The 20,601-nt window shown below is 36.6% G+C and overlaps 6 protein-coding genes and 1 long non-coding RNA gene across 9 annotated transcripts in view; 4 read left to right on the top strand and 3 right to left on the bottom strand.

Moving 5' to 3' along the window:
* The window catches only part of LOC104809473 (leucine-rich repeat extensin-like protein 2), a 3,130-nt gene extending 2,377 nt beyond the window's left edge, over nucleotides 1-753 (top strand). The window contains exon 2 of one of the 2 annotated variants that reach the window (XM_010535482.1): nucleotides 1-753. In XM_010535482.1, the coding sequence (XP_010533784.1) occupies nucleotides 1-555 (555 nt within the window). In that variant the 3' untranslated portion in view covers nucleotides 556-753. The other variant, XM_010535483.2, reaches the window with a different exon arrangement.
* Nucleotides 754-1,306: 553 nt separating this feature from the next.
* On the top strand, nucleotides 1,307-4,892 carry LOC104809472 (fumarylacetoacetase). Its single transcript, XM_010535481.2, has 15 exons — nucleotides 1,307-1,596; nucleotides 2,053-2,131; nucleotides 2,259-2,317; nucleotides 2,404-2,528; nucleotides 2,641-2,715; nucleotides 2,914-2,989; nucleotides 3,131-3,230; nucleotides 3,327-3,386; nucleotides 3,536-3,606; nucleotides 3,700-3,762; nucleotides 3,888-3,952; nucleotides 4,044-4,140; nucleotides 4,224-4,349; nucleotides 4,485-4,563; nucleotides 4,678-4,892. The coding sequence occupies exons 1-14, from the start codon at nucleotides 1,390-1,392 to the stop codon at nucleotides 4,545-4,547; spliced, it is 1,266 nt and encodes a 421-aa protein (XP_010533783.1). The 5' UTR covers nucleotides 1,307-1,389; the 3' UTR covers nucleotides 4,548-4,563; nucleotides 4,678-4,892.
* Nucleotides 4,893-6,275: 1,383 nt separating this feature from the next.
* Nucleotides 6,276-6,759, bottom strand: LOC104809471. Its single transcript, XM_010535479.2, has one exon. The coding sequence runs from the start codon at nucleotides 6,730-6,732 to the stop codon at nucleotides 6,403-6,405; it is 330 nt and encodes a 109-aa protein (XP_010533781.1). The 5' UTR covers nucleotides 6,733-6,759; the 3' UTR covers nucleotides 6,276-6,402.
* Nucleotides 6,760-7,864: 1,105 nt separating this feature from the next.
* Nucleotides 7,865-10,384, bottom strand: LOC104809470 (rho GDP-dissociation inhibitor 1-like). Its single transcript, XM_010535478.1, has 5 exons — nucleotides 9,985-10,384; nucleotides 9,486-9,552; nucleotides 9,071-9,289; nucleotides 8,843-8,967; nucleotides 7,865-8,222 (listed from the first exon to the last, which is right to left on the bottom strand). The coding sequence occupies exons 1-5, from the start codon at nucleotides 10,180-10,182 to the stop codon at nucleotides 8,151-8,153; spliced, it is 681 nt and encodes a 226-aa protein (XP_010533780.1). The 5' UTR covers nucleotides 10,183-10,384; the 3' UTR covers nucleotides 7,865-8,150.
* A 4,849-nt stretch (nucleotides 10,385-15,233) lies between these two features.
* On the top strand, nucleotides 15,234-16,150 carry LOC104809466 (major latex allergen Hev b 5-like). The gene is made up of 2 exons (XM_010535476.1): nucleotides 15,234-15,343; nucleotides 15,656-16,150. Exons 1-2 carry the CDS (start codon nucleotides 15,329-15,331, stop codon nucleotides 15,986-15,988), a joined length of 348 nt encoding a protein of 115 aa, XP_010533778.1. The 5' UTR covers nucleotides 15,234-15,328; the 3' UTR covers nucleotides 15,989-16,150.
* LOC104809467 lies at nucleotides 16,005-16,846 on the bottom strand. Of its 2 annotated transcripts, none has more exons than XR_771178.1 (2): nucleotides 16,760-16,846; nucleotides 16,005-16,662 (listed from the first exon to the last, which is right to left on the bottom strand). It is a non-coding gene; the product is annotated as an uncharacterized LOC104809467 (long non-coding RNA). The 2 variants fall into 2 exon arrangements; XR_771177.1 differs by having other exon boundaries at nucleotides 16,749-16,839.
* Nucleotides 16,847-17,271: 425 nt separating this feature from the next.
* Nucleotides 17,272-19,277, top strand: LOC104809469. Its single transcript, XM_010535477.2, has 2 exons — nucleotides 17,272-18,484; nucleotides 18,823-19,277. The coding sequence occupies exons 1-2, from the start codon at nucleotides 17,272-17,274 to the stop codon at nucleotides 18,855-18,857; spliced, it is 1,248 nt and encodes a 415-aa protein (XP_010533779.1). The 3' UTR covers nucleotides 18,858-19,277.
* Nucleotides 19,278-20,601: the final 1,324 nt, after the last annotated feature.

The following is a 20,601-nucleotide window of genomic DNA, read 5'->3' as shown; positions in this document are numbered from 1 at the left end:
CCTCCTCCTCCACCGCCTCCGGTCGAGTACCACTCACCGGAAAACTCAAGCCCACCACCGCCGGTATACTCTTCACCATCACCGCCGGAATACTACCCACCCACCGTACAAAGTCCTCCTCCGCCGCCTCCCGTCGAGTACCACCCACCGGAAAACTCAAGCCCACCGCCGCCGGTATACTCTTCACCTCCGGTGGAATACTCTTCACCACCACCACCGGAATACTACCCACCCACCACACAAAGTCCTCCTCCGGCTCCGGTCGAATACCACCCCCCGGAAAACCAGACCCCACCACCAGAATACCATTCTCCACCGCCGTCGAGTGGCTGCAACGAAGGCCATGGTCCACAGCCTCCTCCGAGCCACGACCGAGACCATAGCCAGCACCATTACCCAACACCATCACCACCACCACCATTGACTCCACCTGAGTACTCATACTCTTCACCACCTCCGCCGTCCCCTCCGCCGCCGTCGTACGATGACTCGCCGCTTCCACCAATTCCCGGCGTCTCGTACGCATCTCCTCCTCCGCCGTATATTCCTTACTAGTTTAAAGTGATCGATCAACACCACCATGGGAACTTCTGCAAAATGCGTTGTCTTTGTGAGAGAGAATTAGTGCACATTGGTATATTCTTTTGGCTGCAACGTTAACGTATCTTGTGTGTTTGGAACAACATTTCTATGTATTTTTATTTTTTCTTATCGAATGTTTTGTAACTTATATATATATATACGTATTTTCCATTCAAAAGATACTAAATCTTTATACAAGGTGACACAATCTTTTTGTGAATACAATTTTTTGCGTAAACTGTAGCTAAATGAAATGCAAAGATACTTTCACTAGAAATACGATCGGAAGTCACATTTATAAAACTTAGATATTTGAAATTAAAAAATATATATAAATAAAAGCTTTGGGAATTTTGATTTTATTTATAGTTACTATTGCTTACGTATATGTTACATTCTTTTTTTTTTATCAAGCCACAACAACAATTTATCAAAAATTTAAATTGGTTTGGACCAATATCGATACATATGCCTCACTTCAAGTACAAAATCATATTGAATATTTCTAATTTATGTTTTATTTATTTATGCGCAATATAATTTTTCTTAGAGAGCGGATTGAAATGTATTTATTTTTAAACTTCGTTTAGTGAAATTTTCGTGTCGATTAATTAATATTTATACGTTTTGGGGGAAATTGGAAATATATAAAAATCTAAAGGACTAGCAGCGCAAATACTTACCTAACACTTTCACTCCTACAAATGTCAGTCCGCATAAACTATCAAGAGTTTCCTATCACCATACCAAAATTTCCTGGAGAGCTCCGATAAGCCTTCGCCGGAGATCTAATTACCGTCGCCGTTGATGGCTCTGCTGAAATCGTTCGTTGATGTCCGACCAGACTCTCACTTCCCGATCCAGAACCTTCCTTACGGCGTGTTCAAGCCGGAGCCGAGCTCGTCGCCGCGTCCCGGCGTCGCAATCGGCGATTTCGTCCTCGACCTCTCCGAGATCTTTAGGGATGGACTCTTCGACGGTCCGATACTCAGAGACTCCGATTGTTTTCTTCAGGTATGGACCGTTTTCGTTATGTTTCCTGTTTGATTCGAGAGTAGAATTTCAACCATGTGTAGTGCTAGATTTGTTTCTAGGAGTGGTATTTATAGTGTTTTGGATCCATATGATCAGTGATTGTACATTGGTTTGGAATCTTATTGTTTCGCTTCTACCAAAAAGAAAAACTGGTCGTCTTGCTCCATGGTTAAGTACGAATGCCAGGAGAAGTTCGTCTAAGTTCTGAATTCTGTGGCACAAACTAAAATTATCTTTCAAATTAACAAAATAATCCTGTGAATCTCTAATTATGCGTGTAAGACATTTAATGTGCGTTTTGGAGAGTACTTGTTCATGGATACTAAAATTTGTTCAACCAAAATTAATTGGTTTTATATAGTTACCAAACTATAATAATGATCTGATTTGTGCTCAATTTGTCATTAATCATATATTCATGTGTTCTGGTTGCAGCCTAATCTGAACAAGTTTTTGGCTATGGGGCGTCCTGCATGGAAAGAAGCTCGTTCCACACTTCAGAAACTCCTATCATGTTTGTTTGTTTTGATCCTAACTTTTTCTCCTGTGTTATATCAGCTTATGAGGCGTTTATATTACTAAAAGAAATGTTGAAATTTAGTTTTTGGATTAAGGTTTTGGTTTGGTATGTCTTGATGCAGCTGGTGAACCGACCTTGCGTGATAATGATGAATTGAGGAAAAAATCCTTTTATGAGATGGTAATATGAGCAAATTTGTTCCTGAAATATTGAAGATTGTTTGAAGTTTTGTTACCGATGTTAAATACTTTGGTGTGAGTCTGCAGAGTAAAGTTGAAATGGTTCTTCCTATGGTGATTGGGGACTATACTGACTTCTTTGCGTCCATGCATCACGCAAAGAACTGCGGACTTATATTTCGTGGGCCTCAGAATCCAATAAACCCAAATTGGTGCGTTCATGTAACTTTGAGATCACATTTTTTTGTCTTTTTTTTTAACTGAAATGGGGAAATCATGAAGCTAGATATGATGAACATTCACACAACATTACCATGTTTTCAGGTTTCAACTTCCCATTGCATATCATGGACGGGCATCATCTATTGTCATCTCTGGAACTGACATTATTCGACCGAGGTAAGTTTATTGTTTCCGAGATCGTGTATCATTACCAGCTGCTGTGATCACACCGACAATCGTTGGCCGAGAATTCACTGTTGCTTGTTTACTATTTTTTGCAGTAATAAATTATACCTGTCAAGCCCCATGCTTATTATTTGTGTGCGAGTTTTCATGCTCTAATTCTAAATGCATATTGCCTTTTTGCTCTCTTAGAGGTCAAGGCCATCCACAAGGCAGCTCTACTCCATATTTTGGACCTTCACAGAAGCTTGATTTCGAGCTCGAAATGGTAAGCATCTGGTGGCATGATTCTCTGGCTTCTGATTCAGCTCGAAATCCATGGTTGAGTCATTATTTGGTGTTAATTAAGCATAAAACCAATGGAAGCTTGAGAGTGAGCCTAACCACCTGATGGACACAAATTGTGCAGGCTGCTGTAGTTGGGACAGGAAATGAATTAGGCAAACCCATCGATGTTAACAACGCAGCTGATCATATATTTGGTCTTGTACTTATGAATGACTGGAGTGGTACTCACCTTACACCTTGATTTTCTCTGGCTCATCTTCTCCCTGATCAAGCTTGGCTGAAATTATGAAACTTCGAAATGTTGGTTTGTTATACAGCTAGGGATATTCAGGCATGGGAGTATGTGCCTCTTGGGCCTTTCCTTGGGAAGAGTTTTGGTGAGATCTGTGCTGTAATCTCTCTTTGGATTGGAGAATTTGTGCTATGATTTCAATTACTCTTTCTACTGACGAAGTATTTTATTGCTAATTCTCTTCAACTATGTGTCAGTCTTAAGATTTGTGTAAAATATTTTCTTGTGTCATAGGAACTACAATCTCCCCTTGGATTGTTACTCTAGACGCTCTCGAACCTTTTGCTCGCCAAGCTTCTAAGCAGGTAAAATACTTGAAGCATCAAATTCTTTGTTTTACTGTCCTGAGACCTTGGAATCAAGTGGTTATAATTGTCTTTTTCTCTATGATATTACAGGATCCACCTCCATTGCCATATCTGGCCGAGAAAACATCAGTGAATTACGATATTTCTTTAGAGGTAGCGTCCAATTATACGTGGCGATTTTGGTTTTCATTATACACCATCCTTTCTCTTGCTCTCTTTTATCTGATGCGTCTCAAGGCTCAAACTTCATTAAAATATTGACATGTTATTCCTATCAGGTTCAACTTAGACCTGCAGGGAAAGACGATTCTTGTGTAGTAACAAGGAGCAACTTCCAAAACTTGTAAGTCTCCCCTGACTTTACTTGCTTGTACCATCCATCCATCACTAAACGTTAAATATGCATATCGATTTCTTTGAACCATATGTGACAGATATTGGACCGTAACCCAGCAGCTCGCACACCATACTGTTAACGGCTGTAACTTGCGGCCCGGAGATCTCTTTGGGACCGGAACCATTAGCGGACCTGTAAGTAATGCCATTTTGTATTAACCAGTCTTTCAATGAAAACACGATAACCCATTCTTCTGTTTGACTTTTGATCACGGCAGGAGCCAGGTTCACTCGGATGTCTGCTTGAGTTAACTTGGAACGGGCAGAAGCCTCTTTCGCTTAACGGAACATCTCGGAAGTTTCTAGAAGACGGGGATGAAGTGATCTTCACCGGTTTGTGCAAGGTAAAAGTTCAGCTTTCGAAAACTCTTGAACCCATCTTGAAATAGAACTCAGGGTGATTGTTCAATAAAGGAGTATATGTCGGTTTAGGCTGAATTTTCCTTAACCGGGTCTGATTGTGGATAAAACCAATGTAGGGTGATGGTTATAATGTTGGGTTTGGAAAATGCACCGGCAAAATTGTGCCGTCACTGCCATGACGAGCTTTCCGCCAAGGTACTTTAGAACCGCCAGTTTGTTTTTATTAACCAAAAGCATTTCCAAAGTTCAGTATTGAAAGATTTAATTAACGATAGGATATTTAACTCTTCATATAAATATATTTTGCAGTGATTGTGAAGTGGAAGATAACCGAAGTAACGGGTATCGTGGGGGATTATGATGATGAAATGTGCAATCAGGTATATGAGTTGAATAAGCTGTTTCAATATTGTGTATTCCACAATAGTATGATTTACTTGGGCTTGTATTTCATTGGATATGATCTGTTTAGTGTGTTGCATTGGTTCTCACCTTTCGGGCGAAATTTGAAATGTTTTTTTTTCTTCATACAACGTGATTATGATAAATGAGTGGAAATGGACCACCAAAGAACGGTCGGTCGCATATCGCACGTATTTTGAAACTTGTCTAAAACTTGTACAAATTTCATTTAAAACTACTAAATGTAACCAACAAAAAAAAGATCAACCCAGTTCGTATTCCATCTAATGGGGTGATGGGGAAGAGAATATACTAGACCGTCTTATCTACATTTTATGTAAAGACATATTCGAACCCGCGATCTTAGATCACATGGTAAATGGTTTTACCGATGGTAAATGGTTTTACCGCTGAGCTAAGTCGAAGAAGAAGAAAATGAGTTGAGAAAAAAAAAACAATAACTACAAAAATGCATGCGTGACCATGAACCAAACATTGCATGTGCTTTGGTTCATATACATAGGGGAGTCAAAACGAGTTCGGCTCGCGAACCGGTTCGTAACTCGCCAGAAAACAAGCGAGTTGAGTTATAATTTTTTTGCTCATTTAATTTACATATCATATTTATTAATTTACATATCGTATATATATAATATAAAAAATTCTAACATAACTTGTATTTCTTTCTTCTCATATATACTCATGTGATATTCTAAATATTTCAATTACTATGATGGTGATAATATAAAATAATAAATAAAAATCAAAGTATAAATATGAAAATGTTATTGAGATATGTTTTATTGGCTCGTTCAACTCGAAAAACTGGCGAGCGACCTGAATCGAGGTTCTTTTTGACTCGTTAGAAAACGAACATGACGAACTGAGTCCGAAACGATATGAGTCTAATGAGTCGAGCCAAAAACGATCCGAACCGACTCGTTTGACATCACTACATATACATACTCATAGTGGATTTATATACCAACATTTGATAAATTCAAATTACCTAAATTTTATGTAAAACATATCTGTCACTTGCATTACGTTCCTTTAAAACTGCCAAATTTTAGCAAATAAAAGAAATTGTATGATAGTGTAAAAGAAAAATGTGTAAGTTAAACAATGCATGCATGTGTAACATTTTCCTTTATAAAAAAAATAAAAGAAAAATGTCAAGAAAAAAAATACTTGTCACTATGTAAATAAACAATGCATGCATGTGTAACAATAACTCAAACATTGCATGTATTTTACTTCATAATGTCTAAAATTGTATGTTAGTGTAACCGCTTATTAGTAATGGTACTTCTGGAATATATAGTTCGTTAAATCCAATAGCAAAAAAGTAAGTTACGAAAAATTAGTTCTTATACATATACACATAAAACATAATTATAGATCAACAAGGACAAGAATAATTTAGCCAAAATAAAATTAGATTTATGACTTGGCTAAATAAAACATATGATTTATATTTGATTTAAATTCTGGAGATTTGAAGCGATTTTCAAGTAAGTGAAATATATAGCATGCGTAGTCAGAAACTTTATACTAAACACTCTTATTACATGTTTATTCATATATAACGAACGGGTTGATACATACACAACACTCATGACCAATCAAATTCTAAGCAATACAACTACACTTGCACCTCGAAACGCAACGCTTGCAGTCGGAAAGCGACGGCTTGACCGCAGCGGCAGCGTCGCAACCGCAAGTCGCGGTGCATTTCCTCTGGGACCCACCTCCCCAAAGGCACCGAGCCATGCAGCGTAGCAGCGGAACGCACTTTGGGCAGCCGTAATTCAGCTGCTCCGAAACGCAGGTTTTGCAGCTGTTGCTGTTGCGGCTACGGGTGCGATTGCGGTTGCAACCGGAGGCAGCTGTGGCGGCGGAGATTGAGATTGATAGGAGAGTGAGGAGACAGAGTATGAGAGAGAGGTTTTGTGTCTTCATTTTCACTAGTTCTGGCTAGGGTTTTGTGAGAGTTGGAGCTATTTATACACGAAAGAGAGAGAGAGAGAGAGAGAGAGAAAATTAGATTTATGACTTGGCTAAATAAAACATATGATTTATATTTGATTTAAATTCTGGAGATTTGAAGCGATTTTCAAGTAAGTGAAATATATAGCATGCGTAGTCAGAAACTTTATACTAAACACTCTTATTACATGTTTATTCATATATAACGAACGGGTTGATACATACACAACACTCATGACCAATCAAATTCTAAGCAATACAACTACACTTGCACCTCGAAACGCAACGCTTGCAGTCGGAAAGCGACGGCTTGACCGCAGCGGCAGCGTCGCAACCGCAAGTCGCGGTGCATTTCCTCTGGGACCCACCTCCCCAAAGGCACCGAGCCATGCAGCGTAGCAGCGGAACGCACTTGGGCCAGCCGTAATTCAGCTGCTCCGAAACGCAGGTTTTGCAGCTGTTGCTGTTGCGGCTACGGTTGCGATTGCGGTTGCAACCGGAGGCAGCTGTGGCGGCGGAGATTGAGATTGATAGGAGAGTGAGGAGACAGAGTATGAGAGAGAGGTTTTGTGTCTTCATTTTCACTAGTTCTGGCTAGGGTTTTGTGAGAGTTGGAGCTATTTATACACGAAAGAGAGAGAGAGAGAGAGAGAGAGAGATTTTGCATGTCCACGTAGATGATAAATAGCGTCTTGTTATCTTTACGGCGTCTACGTGACAATACGGTCGATCGAACTAAAAGAATGAAATTAGTTTTGTATAACGTATAATGATCGTGTTTTGTCTAATATTTTTCTTTTTTTAATTACGAAATGACGACGAAGTAGAATTAGGTGGTGCATGTAGACGCATTTAAGTCGGACTCATTCATTGCCGTTGGAAATCTGAGATGTCTCGGTATGCACAATTTCTTTAAATGCCATCTTTCTTACATACATACATACATACATACATACATATATATATATATATGTATGTATACATACACTTCGAAATCACGTCTTTCATTTGATTTCTCTAACGTATTTAAAATCTCCTATATATAAAAGAAAATCACGACATGTCCGGTTAAAAAAAAAGCCATGGCATGTCGAGAAAAACGATCAAAAACTCGAACAAGATCTTTATTCATGCACGAAATTAGAAACTAAATAACATAGGATATCTAGTAGTCTGCAAAATCAACATGACACCCAAGAAATCAAGAATGGAAATTCGGTCGGTCCAAAACTCCATCGGCAGCAGATTCTCTCGGAATCTTATGCCCTCGAGTTGTTGTACTACGTACGTACTGCATGTAAAATTAATTAATCCATAAACATAATCGGAACCAAAATTAAATAGTAAATGATATAATACTCTCTTTTAATTTTCATATTAAATTCAACGGATCAGTGCCAATTCTTGCGGATGTCGAAGGTGTAGTTGATCTCCAAGTAGCACTTGTTATCGTCATCGACGAACTGAAAAAAATAAATTAATCCGTAAATCACTAGTTCATTGGGAGAAATATATATGTAGAAAATTTAAAAAGATTCTAATAGTCACTTAATATATTATTATTTATTTATATTTGATTTTGTTTTTTATTTTTTAGACATTCGAATTAGATAACAAGGATTTTTAGGTTGTGAATCTTGATCTATAATAACAGCCATCATTAGTTAGTAATAACAATCTTCTCACATATCTATCGAACTACAACGAGAACATAAAATACCCAATAGACTATGATGCTACTCCCTCCATTCCATTTCTTAATATTTGTTATTGATAATAATTTTTTGTTACTAGATGTCATTTTAGGTTTTATAGGTAATTTTTTTAAAATAATTCCCAATTTTACCCTTAATTAAAACTAACCAATTCCAATAAATTAAATGAGTATTAATTATATTTCAATAGTTTCTTGAAAAAAGTTATAAAGTCAATTATTTAGAAATAGAGGGGGTATAAATTAAAGAAAAACCAAAAGAATTAATTGTGAAGGATGAGAGGGTTTAATTATTAACTTTTCACAAACAATTTAACAGCTAATATATAAGATTAGGTAAATTAATTAGTTTATGGATCATTTAATTACCTTGGTTCTTGCGGAATAGGACCCTCTCGCAAACATACCGGACGGCGTCGTTTCCTCGGGTATCTCATGAATGTAAGGCTCAGCTTGAGGACTGAACGTCCCTAACATCTCCTTTGTACTATCCACTGCGTCCCCCACAAGACCAAAGAAAAACAAAACATTTTGATTTCGTATACAGATCTTCAAAAGGAATGATCCGGTCAGGGGAGAAGTGAAAGACGAAAATACCCTTGACGCCGGTCTTCCAGACAGTGTTGTGGTACCGGAGGCCGGAGACAATGTTGTTGGTGACACGGAAGGTGAAGATGAGTGTGTACTTTGATCCTTCCTTCAGTGTGAACCATAACCCCTTAGGGTTTCCATCTTCTGGGATTGTCAAAACGATGTCGTCTCTCTCCGGCGATCTTATCGCCAGGTTTAAGATCTTCACCACCGGATCAGGTGTTTCTGTGTATCAAAGCATCACATATTATCGATAGATTAAAACTCTCAAACTATATTTGATATATTCGCAAATTACTCTTTGAAATGATATATATAGGTTCCTTTTTATACCATCCCTTAAGCTAGCAAACATATTCCAAGAAAAGAAAAACTAGGGTTTCACCACAGTCATAATATTTGGTTTGGACTTCGGTTTTACCTCCGACATCGTTGAGATCCACGGTCCCAAGAAGCTGTTCTTTCCATCTCCTTAAGCTTTCATCATCCTGGAAAGATCCATTCGTTAATTACAAAAATAAAATGAGAAAAAGGGTTACGGAATCGAATTTGTTTATAACCAACCCACAATATTTCTTGGTATTGGTTAAGATAGATCTCTTCACCTTGATTAGGATCAAATCACATGATTCGTGATGAATATGAAAAGATTATCTGTTGTAATTGCAAATTTGTGTACACGTTTTTAAGATTCCCTGTTATAATTAACTCATTAAAGGGAGAGAGAGAGAGAGAGATTCTTCTAATACTACTATTGGAAAGATGCAAACGCGGGTGCCTTGACACAAAAGAAATCAAGCCAAATTAACAAACCCTAAAACTTCGATCCAATTAAGATCATCATTTATATCGACATATATATATACATATATATGTAATGGTAACCCAAATATAAATCTGGGGAGAGAGAGAGAGAGGACCTTGTCTTTCTCAAGCTGTTCCTTGAGTGCAATCATGGGACCGAGTTCAATCTTCTTGACATCATCATCTTCTTCATCGTCATTCTCATGAGCAGAAATGGAGCTCTCGCTGTTCTTTCTGCTAATTCCATGCCCCATGCCCTCATTGTTCTCTTTCTCCCCCGAAACCTCTCTTTTCTCTTCATCTATCAAACCCATCTTCTCCTCTCTCTTTTTATATCAAAGATCTTAAAACTCGTCCAATTCACGAATTCTTGAGATCGATTTGGTTGATGGGAGGCGGTAATATGAGATTTTTCACGAAAGAGATCTAAATTATACTGTTAATGGAGATTTAAAAAAAAAAGATCGAGGAGATGCAAGAAACGTTGAAAGGGCAAAAAACTAGGGAAAATGACAACAAAAGGGGAAGAGAGGGAGATAGAATTGGTGTTTTTTTGTTGAGGAATAAATGGACGTTACAAAAATGGAGTGAATTAGATGAAACGGTCATATGTGGTGATCCTTAAAATTTTCATGTAAATTTACTAAATTTGCACAAATTATATAATAATAACTCATACAGATTTTAAAATTCCTTGTAATGTATTTTCGTGTAATTGCTTTATTAGAGTTTGTTTTGCCAATATATAATAATGTTCATAGTTTAGCTTATATTGAACCGTGAGGAATATTTTTTTTCCCGACGAAAAAACAAGTGAAATTGAATGTTTTCATTGTGAGATAATTCGTACGGCTCTAATAGATGAAATCTGTAAAGGTGTTAATGGATTGGATGATTTAGCAATTTATCAATGAACCTAAACAAATCTATAAAATGGAGCTCATAGCAAATTTCACCAATCGTATTAAGGATCCTTAAAGGCCCATCTATATAAGCACAGTAATGGCCCGTGGCTTTGGTCTGGACCGTACCCTATAGTGGTTTAAAGTTTTGGGTCGGAGTTGGTTTTTGTTTTTGTTTTTAAATTGAAAATGATACTAAAACAAATCTTTTGATTCTAATAACTTAAAATGATCAATTAAAAAATTTGGAATCTTATTATTAAGGGTAGTTTACTATGTATATCTACACGAATATTTACTCATATTATGTTCCTAATTTTTTTAATTGATATATATATAAAATAAGTTTTGACGTGTAAATAACTAATTTTCCCCCTAAATTATATACAAACTTTAGAAGGGAAACGGAAATATAACACACTAAATTATATACAAACTTTAGAAGGGAAACGGAAATATAACACACTTTCTGTAGATTAATTAAGAAAACTAATTTGACTGTGATCTACTTTGTTGTACTACTAAGATATAAAAAAAATTATATATATAATATGTATATTAAAGTTTTTTTTTAAAAATAAATTAGAATGGGCATTTTAACCATTTTTTTTATTTTTTTATCTTTTTTTTCCTATCTTATTATTAGGGGTGTAAAATGGACATGGTGGATCGGGTTCGGGTCAGATTTAATTCGGTTTAAATTTTTTTGGATCGGACTAACCCATCCATTTATTGTTCGGGCCAATGATCGGTGGTCTGGAGTCCACCTCTATAGGATTTCGGGCATATTCGGATAATGTTTTGAATTTTTTTCTATTTAATAAAAAATAATTATTAGTGTATAATAATAATAATAATAATAATAATAATAATAATAATAATAATAATAATAATGTTAAGTTATTTAGCAATTATTTTAAAAAAAAATCAGCAATAGCAAATTTTCGTCTTTATCAATTACAATTAAAAAATTTTAAATCTAAAAAATAATCATGTAATTTTTTAAATATATAAATTATCTAATATTTTTAATATATATATATATATATATAATAAAAAAGATATTCTGTACAATAAAAAGTATATAAAAAATTGAGATAAAACTTAAAAATCAAAGTTAAACTTATAAAATAATTATATATATATATATCAAACAAAAATTTAATCAAACCGTTCAATAATATATATATATATATATATATATATATATATTATATATATATATAAAATAGAGATCTTTGCAGGCACCGGGGGTTTTCGGTGAATTATTAACAAGTTTGGGGTTTTTTTGGTTAATCATACCAAGTATAGGGTTTAATTGGTAAGCAAAAAAGTACAGGGTTTTTTCGTTGACCTGGGAAGAGTACAAGGTTTTTATGGCGATTTTCCCAATTTAACAATTTTTTTAGAAAAACAACAATAACAAAATTTTCGTCCGTATCAATTATAATTAAAAAAATTTAAATCTAAAAAATAATCATGTAAATTTTAAAATATATAAAAAACATTGAGATGAAACTTAAAAATCAAAGTTAAACTCATAATATATATATATATATATATATATAAATTAAACTAAAATCTAATCAAACCGTTCAATAATATATATATATATATATATATATATATAATTTTAATATATATATACCAAAATATTTTGAAATATAAATAAATATATAAAAAAAATACAAAATAAATTTTTTTTATACATTGTTGTGTGACATGAGATCTCAAATAAAAGTAAAAATCTAATTATCTAAATTTCTTCGAGTTAAATGGGCAGATCGGATGAGTTTCGGACTGAATTCGATTCGAGCCTGAATTTTTTCAGATTGAACCGGTTCATCTATTTATTTATTGGGTCTATATTATTAGGTACAAACCTTTAATTTTTGGGATGGATTTCAGACCGGATTTCAGATTTCGGGTTTTATTGACATCCTACTTATTATATTCACATCTTGACCACATATGATCTCATCAATGCAATTTCCATATAAGCAACCGAAAGAGCTTTATATTTCAAAGAATGTATGATATCACTATAAAATGGTGTTTATATATGCAAAACAACAATGTATAATTTTAAAACTTATTTATAAATGCGTATTTTAAATCAAGACAACAATAAATAATTTAAAAAACTATTATGGGATTCTGTCGCCGAAGGCTTGATCATTCGAAAAATTCCAGTGGGACCAGATAAAGCTTACACCTCATAGTGGGACCTATATTCGTTGTATTTGACCACATATATTCTGACACGTGGAAATATGCTCACAGATCTGAATCAGCACCGGGATCAACGGTACAGAAATAAATACAGTATCCGGTATGTCCGACTTTAACATGACACGTGTTCATGTCATGGGTCTTTAAAATGCGTTACATATCATAAAATCGGACCCCACTCCAAACTTTGAATTATTTCAATATTTTTTTATCGCGATCTAAAGAAATAATAGTTTATGAAATAAAGTTACGGTGGAACAGAAAAGAGCAAGGCAGCCTTATTTCATTTAAAAAAAGGTATTAGTTACAAATGATAAATTATTGTTTAAAAAGATTCAATTATTCTATAATATATATATATGGCAATAAATTGAAACAATAGAATTAGAGAAATTAAGATAGATTATAGTATTTTAAGAGGATTTTAGAAAATATATAGAATCTTAGTGTTTACCTTGTAAAGGAATATAGAAAATGTGTGGATTCAAGTGGGACCCAACTTCATGGGGGCCATTTTCAGCCGTCCATACTTTTATCTGCTTTTCTCTGTCCTACCTTTACCATCACATTATGTCAAGAAAAATAAGAATATAAAGTATAAACATTGAATTTTGATGAGAGAATTAATTAGTCTTACATTTTTATATTTTCAAGCCAAATTTTGAAGGTTAAGTATCTCGACTGGTTAATACATTTAATAGAATGATTATAATGTCGGGTATATATAATTCTGAATGTGAATTATCATATATATATATATATATATGTATATTAAATTTTATATATTTTATACCAAAAAAAATATTTTACCATCACATTATGTCATCTATCCCAATAAAATATTTATATAATAATCGAATCTAGACTAATCATGATAGTTTACATCTTCTACCAACCCGGTCCAACCGATTAAACTAATAATAAACCATTAGTTTTTATTAAATGTTTTATAGATAGTATAAGATTTCAATTTAAATATAGGGAATAAGATTAATCCTTAATCGGTAGAAAAACACTATACTGTCGTGGTTTTCCTTAATTTATTGGGATATATAAATATATTATAAATTAAAACAAAGACTTTTACAGAGATAAAAGTTCACAATAAACAAAATTTCCTGAAAGAAGTAGTAGATATATAGCTAAAAAAATTATAAGATAAACGTTAGGGTTCATAACTCTAATAATTTGGATGGAAAGGGAAACGCGTGGCAAATCACTAGGATGGCATGTGGGCCACTCCACATGGAGTCCTACCTGGTGCACACTCGAGTGGAACCCACCATATAAGGGTCAGAGAATCAGGCACGTCACCACGTCAGCATGGGTCCCACATGATGATCTTTACCTCCTTGTTCGGTCCCACATCTCATAATTTCGATATTTGAGTTTTATTGCTGTATTTGTTCGGTATAAATTATTCTATTTTAGAAAAATACATAATAACCAGTTATTATATTATAGTTATTATATTATAATCGATTTGATTTGGTTTTAGTTTGTTTGCATTTGATTTAGGTTTTTATTAAGAAAAATATATATTTATTAATAATTTTAAATTTTTTTGAATTTTTAATATTCAATTTGGTTTTGAAATATTCAGTTTTCTAAAAATATTAACACTTATAATTTTCGTACGTTTGATTTGATTCGACGGTATCAAAATTTTCATCCGATTCGATTCCAATATTGATTAACTTTGACTTTAATAGTGAAAACTGCATTATCTTTTCCGGACAAATGTGATTTATTCACTTTGAATTGCTGAAACATATTTCACAGAATTGTAGATTTATAAAAGAATGATCACTCCATATAACATTTTTTTCTTAACTTTTTTATGTGTTAATGTTCATTTTAATGGATAATATTCTCATAGATCAATTATATAGTTCTTCAAATTTTATCTTAAAAAACTTTGAGGTGATCTATAAACATACCGTTAAAATTAATTGCAATATAACATAAAATCTTTGTAGAATAAACGACAAGTCCATCTCTAACTCCAACTATATCCAAAACCCTAATATCGACCGACCCTAGTCCCCAACTTTCTATTGACAATATTCTATCTAAAGATTCAAATAATAATTATATTAATAATTCACAAAAAAAATAAAGATAAAGAATTTACAACTAGACCGAATAATGGCGTGAGGTGTCAAATTGTGCATAAAATAAAAAATAATAGTAAAGAACTATAATGATGCATATGTTTCTCCTATAAATATTTGATCAAAATCTCTTCACTCAGAAACAACAAAGCAAACGTCTCTTCTTTTATTTAAATTCCATTTCCTCTTTTGCTTATTAAGTTCCTCTCCAAATGGCGACCGCTGAGGTGCTTACCAATCTTGTTGATTTCTATAAGTCTATCTTTTAAATCCGATTAAAATTTTCCTAATGGGCAGATTATACATTTAAAAGATCTAATTATATATATATATATATATGTATGTATATACACAATCATATATCTTTCTTTGCCTTGATCCATTCATTTTGTGATCAAATCAGACCAAGGGATCAAAACATCAGTCCGTTTCGTTCCATCAAATATAAACTACATGACGTTTTATATGATAGGAAACTGCAAGACGTTTTGATTTCTAAAGTTCTTTTGATCAACGCGTGATGGCGTGTTTTCCTGCAGGTTGAGCAAGTGATTCCAGCACCGGCAGATCCCGAGGTCACGGAAAAGGTCGAGGAGGTTCCGGCAGCGGAGGATCCAGCCGACGCCGCAACCGAGGAGACGGGGGTGGAAGCTCCTGCGGAAGAAACGGCCAAAGAAATTGTCGTAGAAGAGGCCAAGGAGACAGAGGAACCAGCAGCAGAGGAAACAGAGGAGGTGGTGACCACCGAGGAGGCTAAAGAAGAAGAAGAAGAGAAGAAGACGGAGAAAGAAGTTCCAGCGGCGGAGGAGAAGGCGGAGGAGGAATCTCCGGCCACTGCCGCCGAAGTGGCAGAGGAGAAAGCAGAGGAGTGAGTGAATCTGGAAAGCAAGAGTTGGAGAGATGGTACTGTGATTTCTTGAATGGCTCGTTGCCGTCATTGGGTGTTGTTTTTCTTCTATAATTATTTGGTCCGACCGAATCCTATGTTTTACTGTTATGATTGGATATGATATCTACTTTTTTTGTTTGGTGTATTAGTTCATGCACGCACGTCGTTGACGTATATATCACAGATCGAGTCGGAGCTTCATCTTGGTTAAACATAAAATCAATCTTTTTACAGAAAATTAAGTTCACATGCTCAATCTATTTCTTTAATCGAAAAAAAAGAAAGCTTCGGGAGCTTTCCATGGCGCCACCTCTTCAAGAACCATCAGATTGCATGTTTTTTGTTGGGCCGATCTCTTCAAGAACCGGTAAGCATTTGCCAAAATGTCCAAGAACAACCATGAAAACGCCAACTCATTTGAGATATAATTGCATCTTTGGACATCTTGTCTCTTGGGGGTGGTCGAGTCCATACAGAACATTGCATTGTAAACGTCAGACAAGAACTTGAAAACTGATTAAACATGGCATGAGCTGCTGATTCCATCAGAAGAAAAACCAAACACCAAGAAGAAAACATTCGATAATGGTGGAAATGATCCATTCTTGCTGCGTTTCACCTTCACCTCTCAAACTTCAATTCTGGAGATTTCAATCACTGAGTACACAAAAAAAAAGGATACCACATTTCACTATGCATATCGATCACAAATAAAACTGACTGGATTCAAGTTTCAGGCATACAGAGCTTCAACCATGGAGACAATGCCCGTGTGTTCAAGAATCCGTTCTTGCCAAAAACCGAACATCTAAGTATCAAATGGATGCCTGAACGGATTGTTTTATGCAATGGAAAAGCAAACAGGTGGAAAAGGACTGTACTGGACAGAGACCTGAGTACATGGGCGTATTGGAGGTGTAAGGAGGTTAGCCGACATTGTAGCAGGGTTTGTTATTTTTTGATCCTTTGTATTTTCATTATTTATTCTTTTAGTCCTTAGTTGTATTTTATAAATACACTCTTGTACAGACGTTTAAGGGATAGAGACTACAGTAATCTCTTTCAGAAATTCTTCGTTCTCTTCCATCTTGAAAGTTCTTCCTTCGAGCTATTTTCCAGGTTGCATTATGGTATCAGAGCAGATGATCCTCTGATCTTCCTTTTCCCTTCCGTTTTTTTTCTTCATCCAAACACATCCTACCTTCTTTTTTTTTCCAGATCCGACCTCTACTCACCCTTCTGTTCTTCTTTTTCCAAACCCTAACCATGACCTCTATCCCAGAAATCATCCCAGAAACACCGAACTCTTCAGGCTCTGTTACAGCCAACTCACCCACCTTGTCCCAAACAGATCCATATGCCAACCCTCTTTACCTCCATGCGGCTGATTCTTCCAGCCTCATACTTGTTTCCGACAAATTAGTTGGTGAATCCAACTATAATGTATGGTCTAGAGCTGTTACCAAAGCTCTCTTGGCAAAGAACAAACTAGGTTTTGTCCTAGGAACTGTCTCTAAACCCGCTGATGCTCATGTCGATTCTGGATCTTGGGACCGTTGTAATGCCCTTGTTCTAACATGGCTTACAAACGCTGTTTCCCCAGAAATCGCCAGCCTTATTGTGTATCTTGATGATGCTGCCAAAGTTTGGAAGAACCTGGAAATACGCTTCAAACAAAAGACCGCCACCAAACTCTACAACATCCAGCACCAGCTTGACTCCCTCCACCAAGGTGCTTTGGATCTGAACACCTACTTCACCAAACTCACATCTCTGTGGGAGGAGCTGAAAAATCACGAACCATTCCCTGCTTGCACCTGCGGTAATTGCTCATGTGATCTTGGTGGACGTTGGTTAGACCTGATGGAACGCCGACATGTCGTTAACTTCTTGATGAGGTTAAACGACTCGTATTCTCCGGCCAGAAGGCAAATACTCATGATTGACCCGCTGCCTGACCTCTCCCGAGCTTTCAACCTGGTCTCACAGGAAGAACAACAGCGTCTCACCCTCCCTGGAGGTTCCGATGCTGCGGCTTTCCACATCGGTTCCACACTTCAGCCTTCTCGCAGTCGTCCCCTGCTTCCAACGCCCCAGATTCGCCCTCGACCCACATGTTCACATTGCGGCATGGTCGGACACTTAGCAAGCAAGTGTTACAAACTACATGGATACCCCCCTACCCATAGGGGCTCGTCCACACTAGGCCACCCGCCTTGGACTCCGAAGAACTCTTTTTCTGGCAAACCACGGGTGTTCAACTCTGAGACACCAAGCAAACACGTTAATATGATTGCCAGTCCATCTGTTACATCTGATGTTGCAGACCTTGCTGTTGCTGCCCCAGACCCTAGTCGTTCGGCTTTGGAACAGACCCAGTCCCTGATTGCTCAGTTTATCACCCAGCTCCAAGGTCTGCGTAGCTCTCTCTGTGACTCTGATTTGGCTGCTACCACCTCCAACACCCAACTCTCGCCAGGTATTTTTTCGAACCTCATTCCTATTCTTTCTATTATACAGCCCACCATACCAAACACCTCTACACTCTGGATCCTAGACACTGGTGCGTCTAGTCACATTTGTTGTGATCGAACGTTGTTCTCTGACATATACTCTATACCATCTGTTAATATAACCCTTCCAAATGGCTCTCTCATACCGGTATCTTACTCTGGCACGGTAAATATCTCTCCTCAACTCATTTTGTCCTCAGTTCTCTTTGTGCCATCATTTTGTTTCAATCTCATTAGTATCAGTGCACTCACCAAAGCATCATCTTATACAGTCCTATTTTCTCATAACTCTTACCTTATTCAGGACCCTATTCGGGACTTGACGATTGGGAAGAGTGATCAAGTCCACAATCTATATATACTCGATATGCAACTTCCTCATGCTGCATCTCGCTCTGTTTCGTCCCCACTCTGTACAGCATCCATGATTACCAACCCAGACATTTGGCACTTCCGGTTTGGTCATCCGTCCTCTATCAGAATCAAGCCTGTTGGCGGCAATTCTGATCTGGAATTTTCACCAGTAAAGGCCAATACCCTGCAATGCCAAGTCTGTCCTATAGCTAAACAACGCAGTCTGCCTTTTCCTTCTACACCTCATATGTCTAAAGTCCCTTTTGCATTAGTCCATATCGATGTATGGGGTCCTTTCCATGTCCCAACCATCAATGGGCATAAGTACTTCTTTACTTTAGTAGATGATTGTACCAGGGTTACCTGGCTATACTTAATGAAATCAAAGAGCGACGTTTCTTTTCTTTTTCCTGCCTTTTTAACCATGGTCGAAACACAATATCAATCCACTGTCAAAGCCATAAGATCAGACCATGCCCCTGAACTTTTATTCTCGGATCTACTCACACAAAAAGGAATTTTTCATTACTTTTCATGCCCTTACACTCCACAACAAAACTCGGTTGTGGAGCGCAAACACCAACATATTTTAAACGTCGCTCGATCCTTGCTCTTTCAATCCAATATCCCTCTTTGTTATTGGGGCGACTGCGTTACCACTGCTATATATCTCATAAACCGTACCCCTTCCTCCATTTTACAATTCAAATCCCCTTATGAATTGTTACAGAAAACAAAGCCTGCCTACTCTCATTTTCGAGTTTTCGGTTGCCTCTGTTTTGCTTCAACAATCCCTAAAGACAGACACAAATTCACTCCCCGTGCCAGACCTTCAGTGTTTCTTGGTTACCCCACTGGTACCAAGGGCTATCGAGTGCTTGATATACAAACTCAAACCATTTTCGTTTCCCGTAATGTAACATTCCATGAGAATGTCTTTCCCTTTAAAGACAAACCTGTTGATCCCGTTTCTGTGGACTTTTTCAATCCTGCAATATCACCCCACTACTTCTATAATACCCCTTCCACTATCCAAATATCTCCTCCACCTACCCCTCCTTCACCATCGTCACAAATACCAGCTCCACCTTCCCATGTTTCACTTTCTCAAACTCCTCTGCCTAGTTCTGTTCCTACCACAGAACATCTTTCCAACCTTCCAACTATGTCAGATGAACACGTTCGACCACACAGAGTCACTAGACCACCTGCTTACCTATCAGACTACCATTGTCATCATCTTACACACAACCAGCCACCACCACAGAAAAACTCAAACCCTTATTCTTTATCCAAATTTCTTTCTTATTCACACCTTCCACCTCATTATCAAAACTTTACACTCTCTATCACTACAGAAAACACACCCACCTCTTTTACCCAAGCAGTTAAATATGAGCACTGGAGGGCTGCAATGAAAATGGAGCTTGATGCGTTAAACCGAACGCAAACTTGGACTATCTGTTCCTTACCGGAAGGCAAACATGCTGTCGGATGTAAATGGCTATTCAAAGTGAAGTACAACCCGGATGGCACAGTTGAACGTCATAAAGCTCGGCTCGTGGCGAAGGGTTATTCGCAGCTGCCAGGTATTGACTACTTTGATACGTTTAACCCTGTTGCTAAACTGTCTTCTGTCCGCCTTCTGATAGCATTAGCTGCAGCACAAAATTGGCTTTTGCATCATATTGATGTCTCCAATGCATTCCTTAATGGCGACCTATCGGAA

The sequence above is a fragment of the Tarenaya hassleriana genome, unplaced genomic scaffold (genome assembly GCF_000463585.1).
Source record: "Tarenaya hassleriana unplaced genomic scaffold, ASM46358v1 Cleome16, whole genome shotgun sequence".
Classification (NCBI taxonomy): Eukaryota; Viridiplantae; Streptophyta; class Magnoliopsida; order Brassicales; family Cleomaceae; genus Tarenaya; species Tarenaya hassleriana.
The sequence above is the reverse complement of the archived record's forward strand: the minus strand, read 5'-3'. Positions and strand labels throughout refer to the sequence as shown.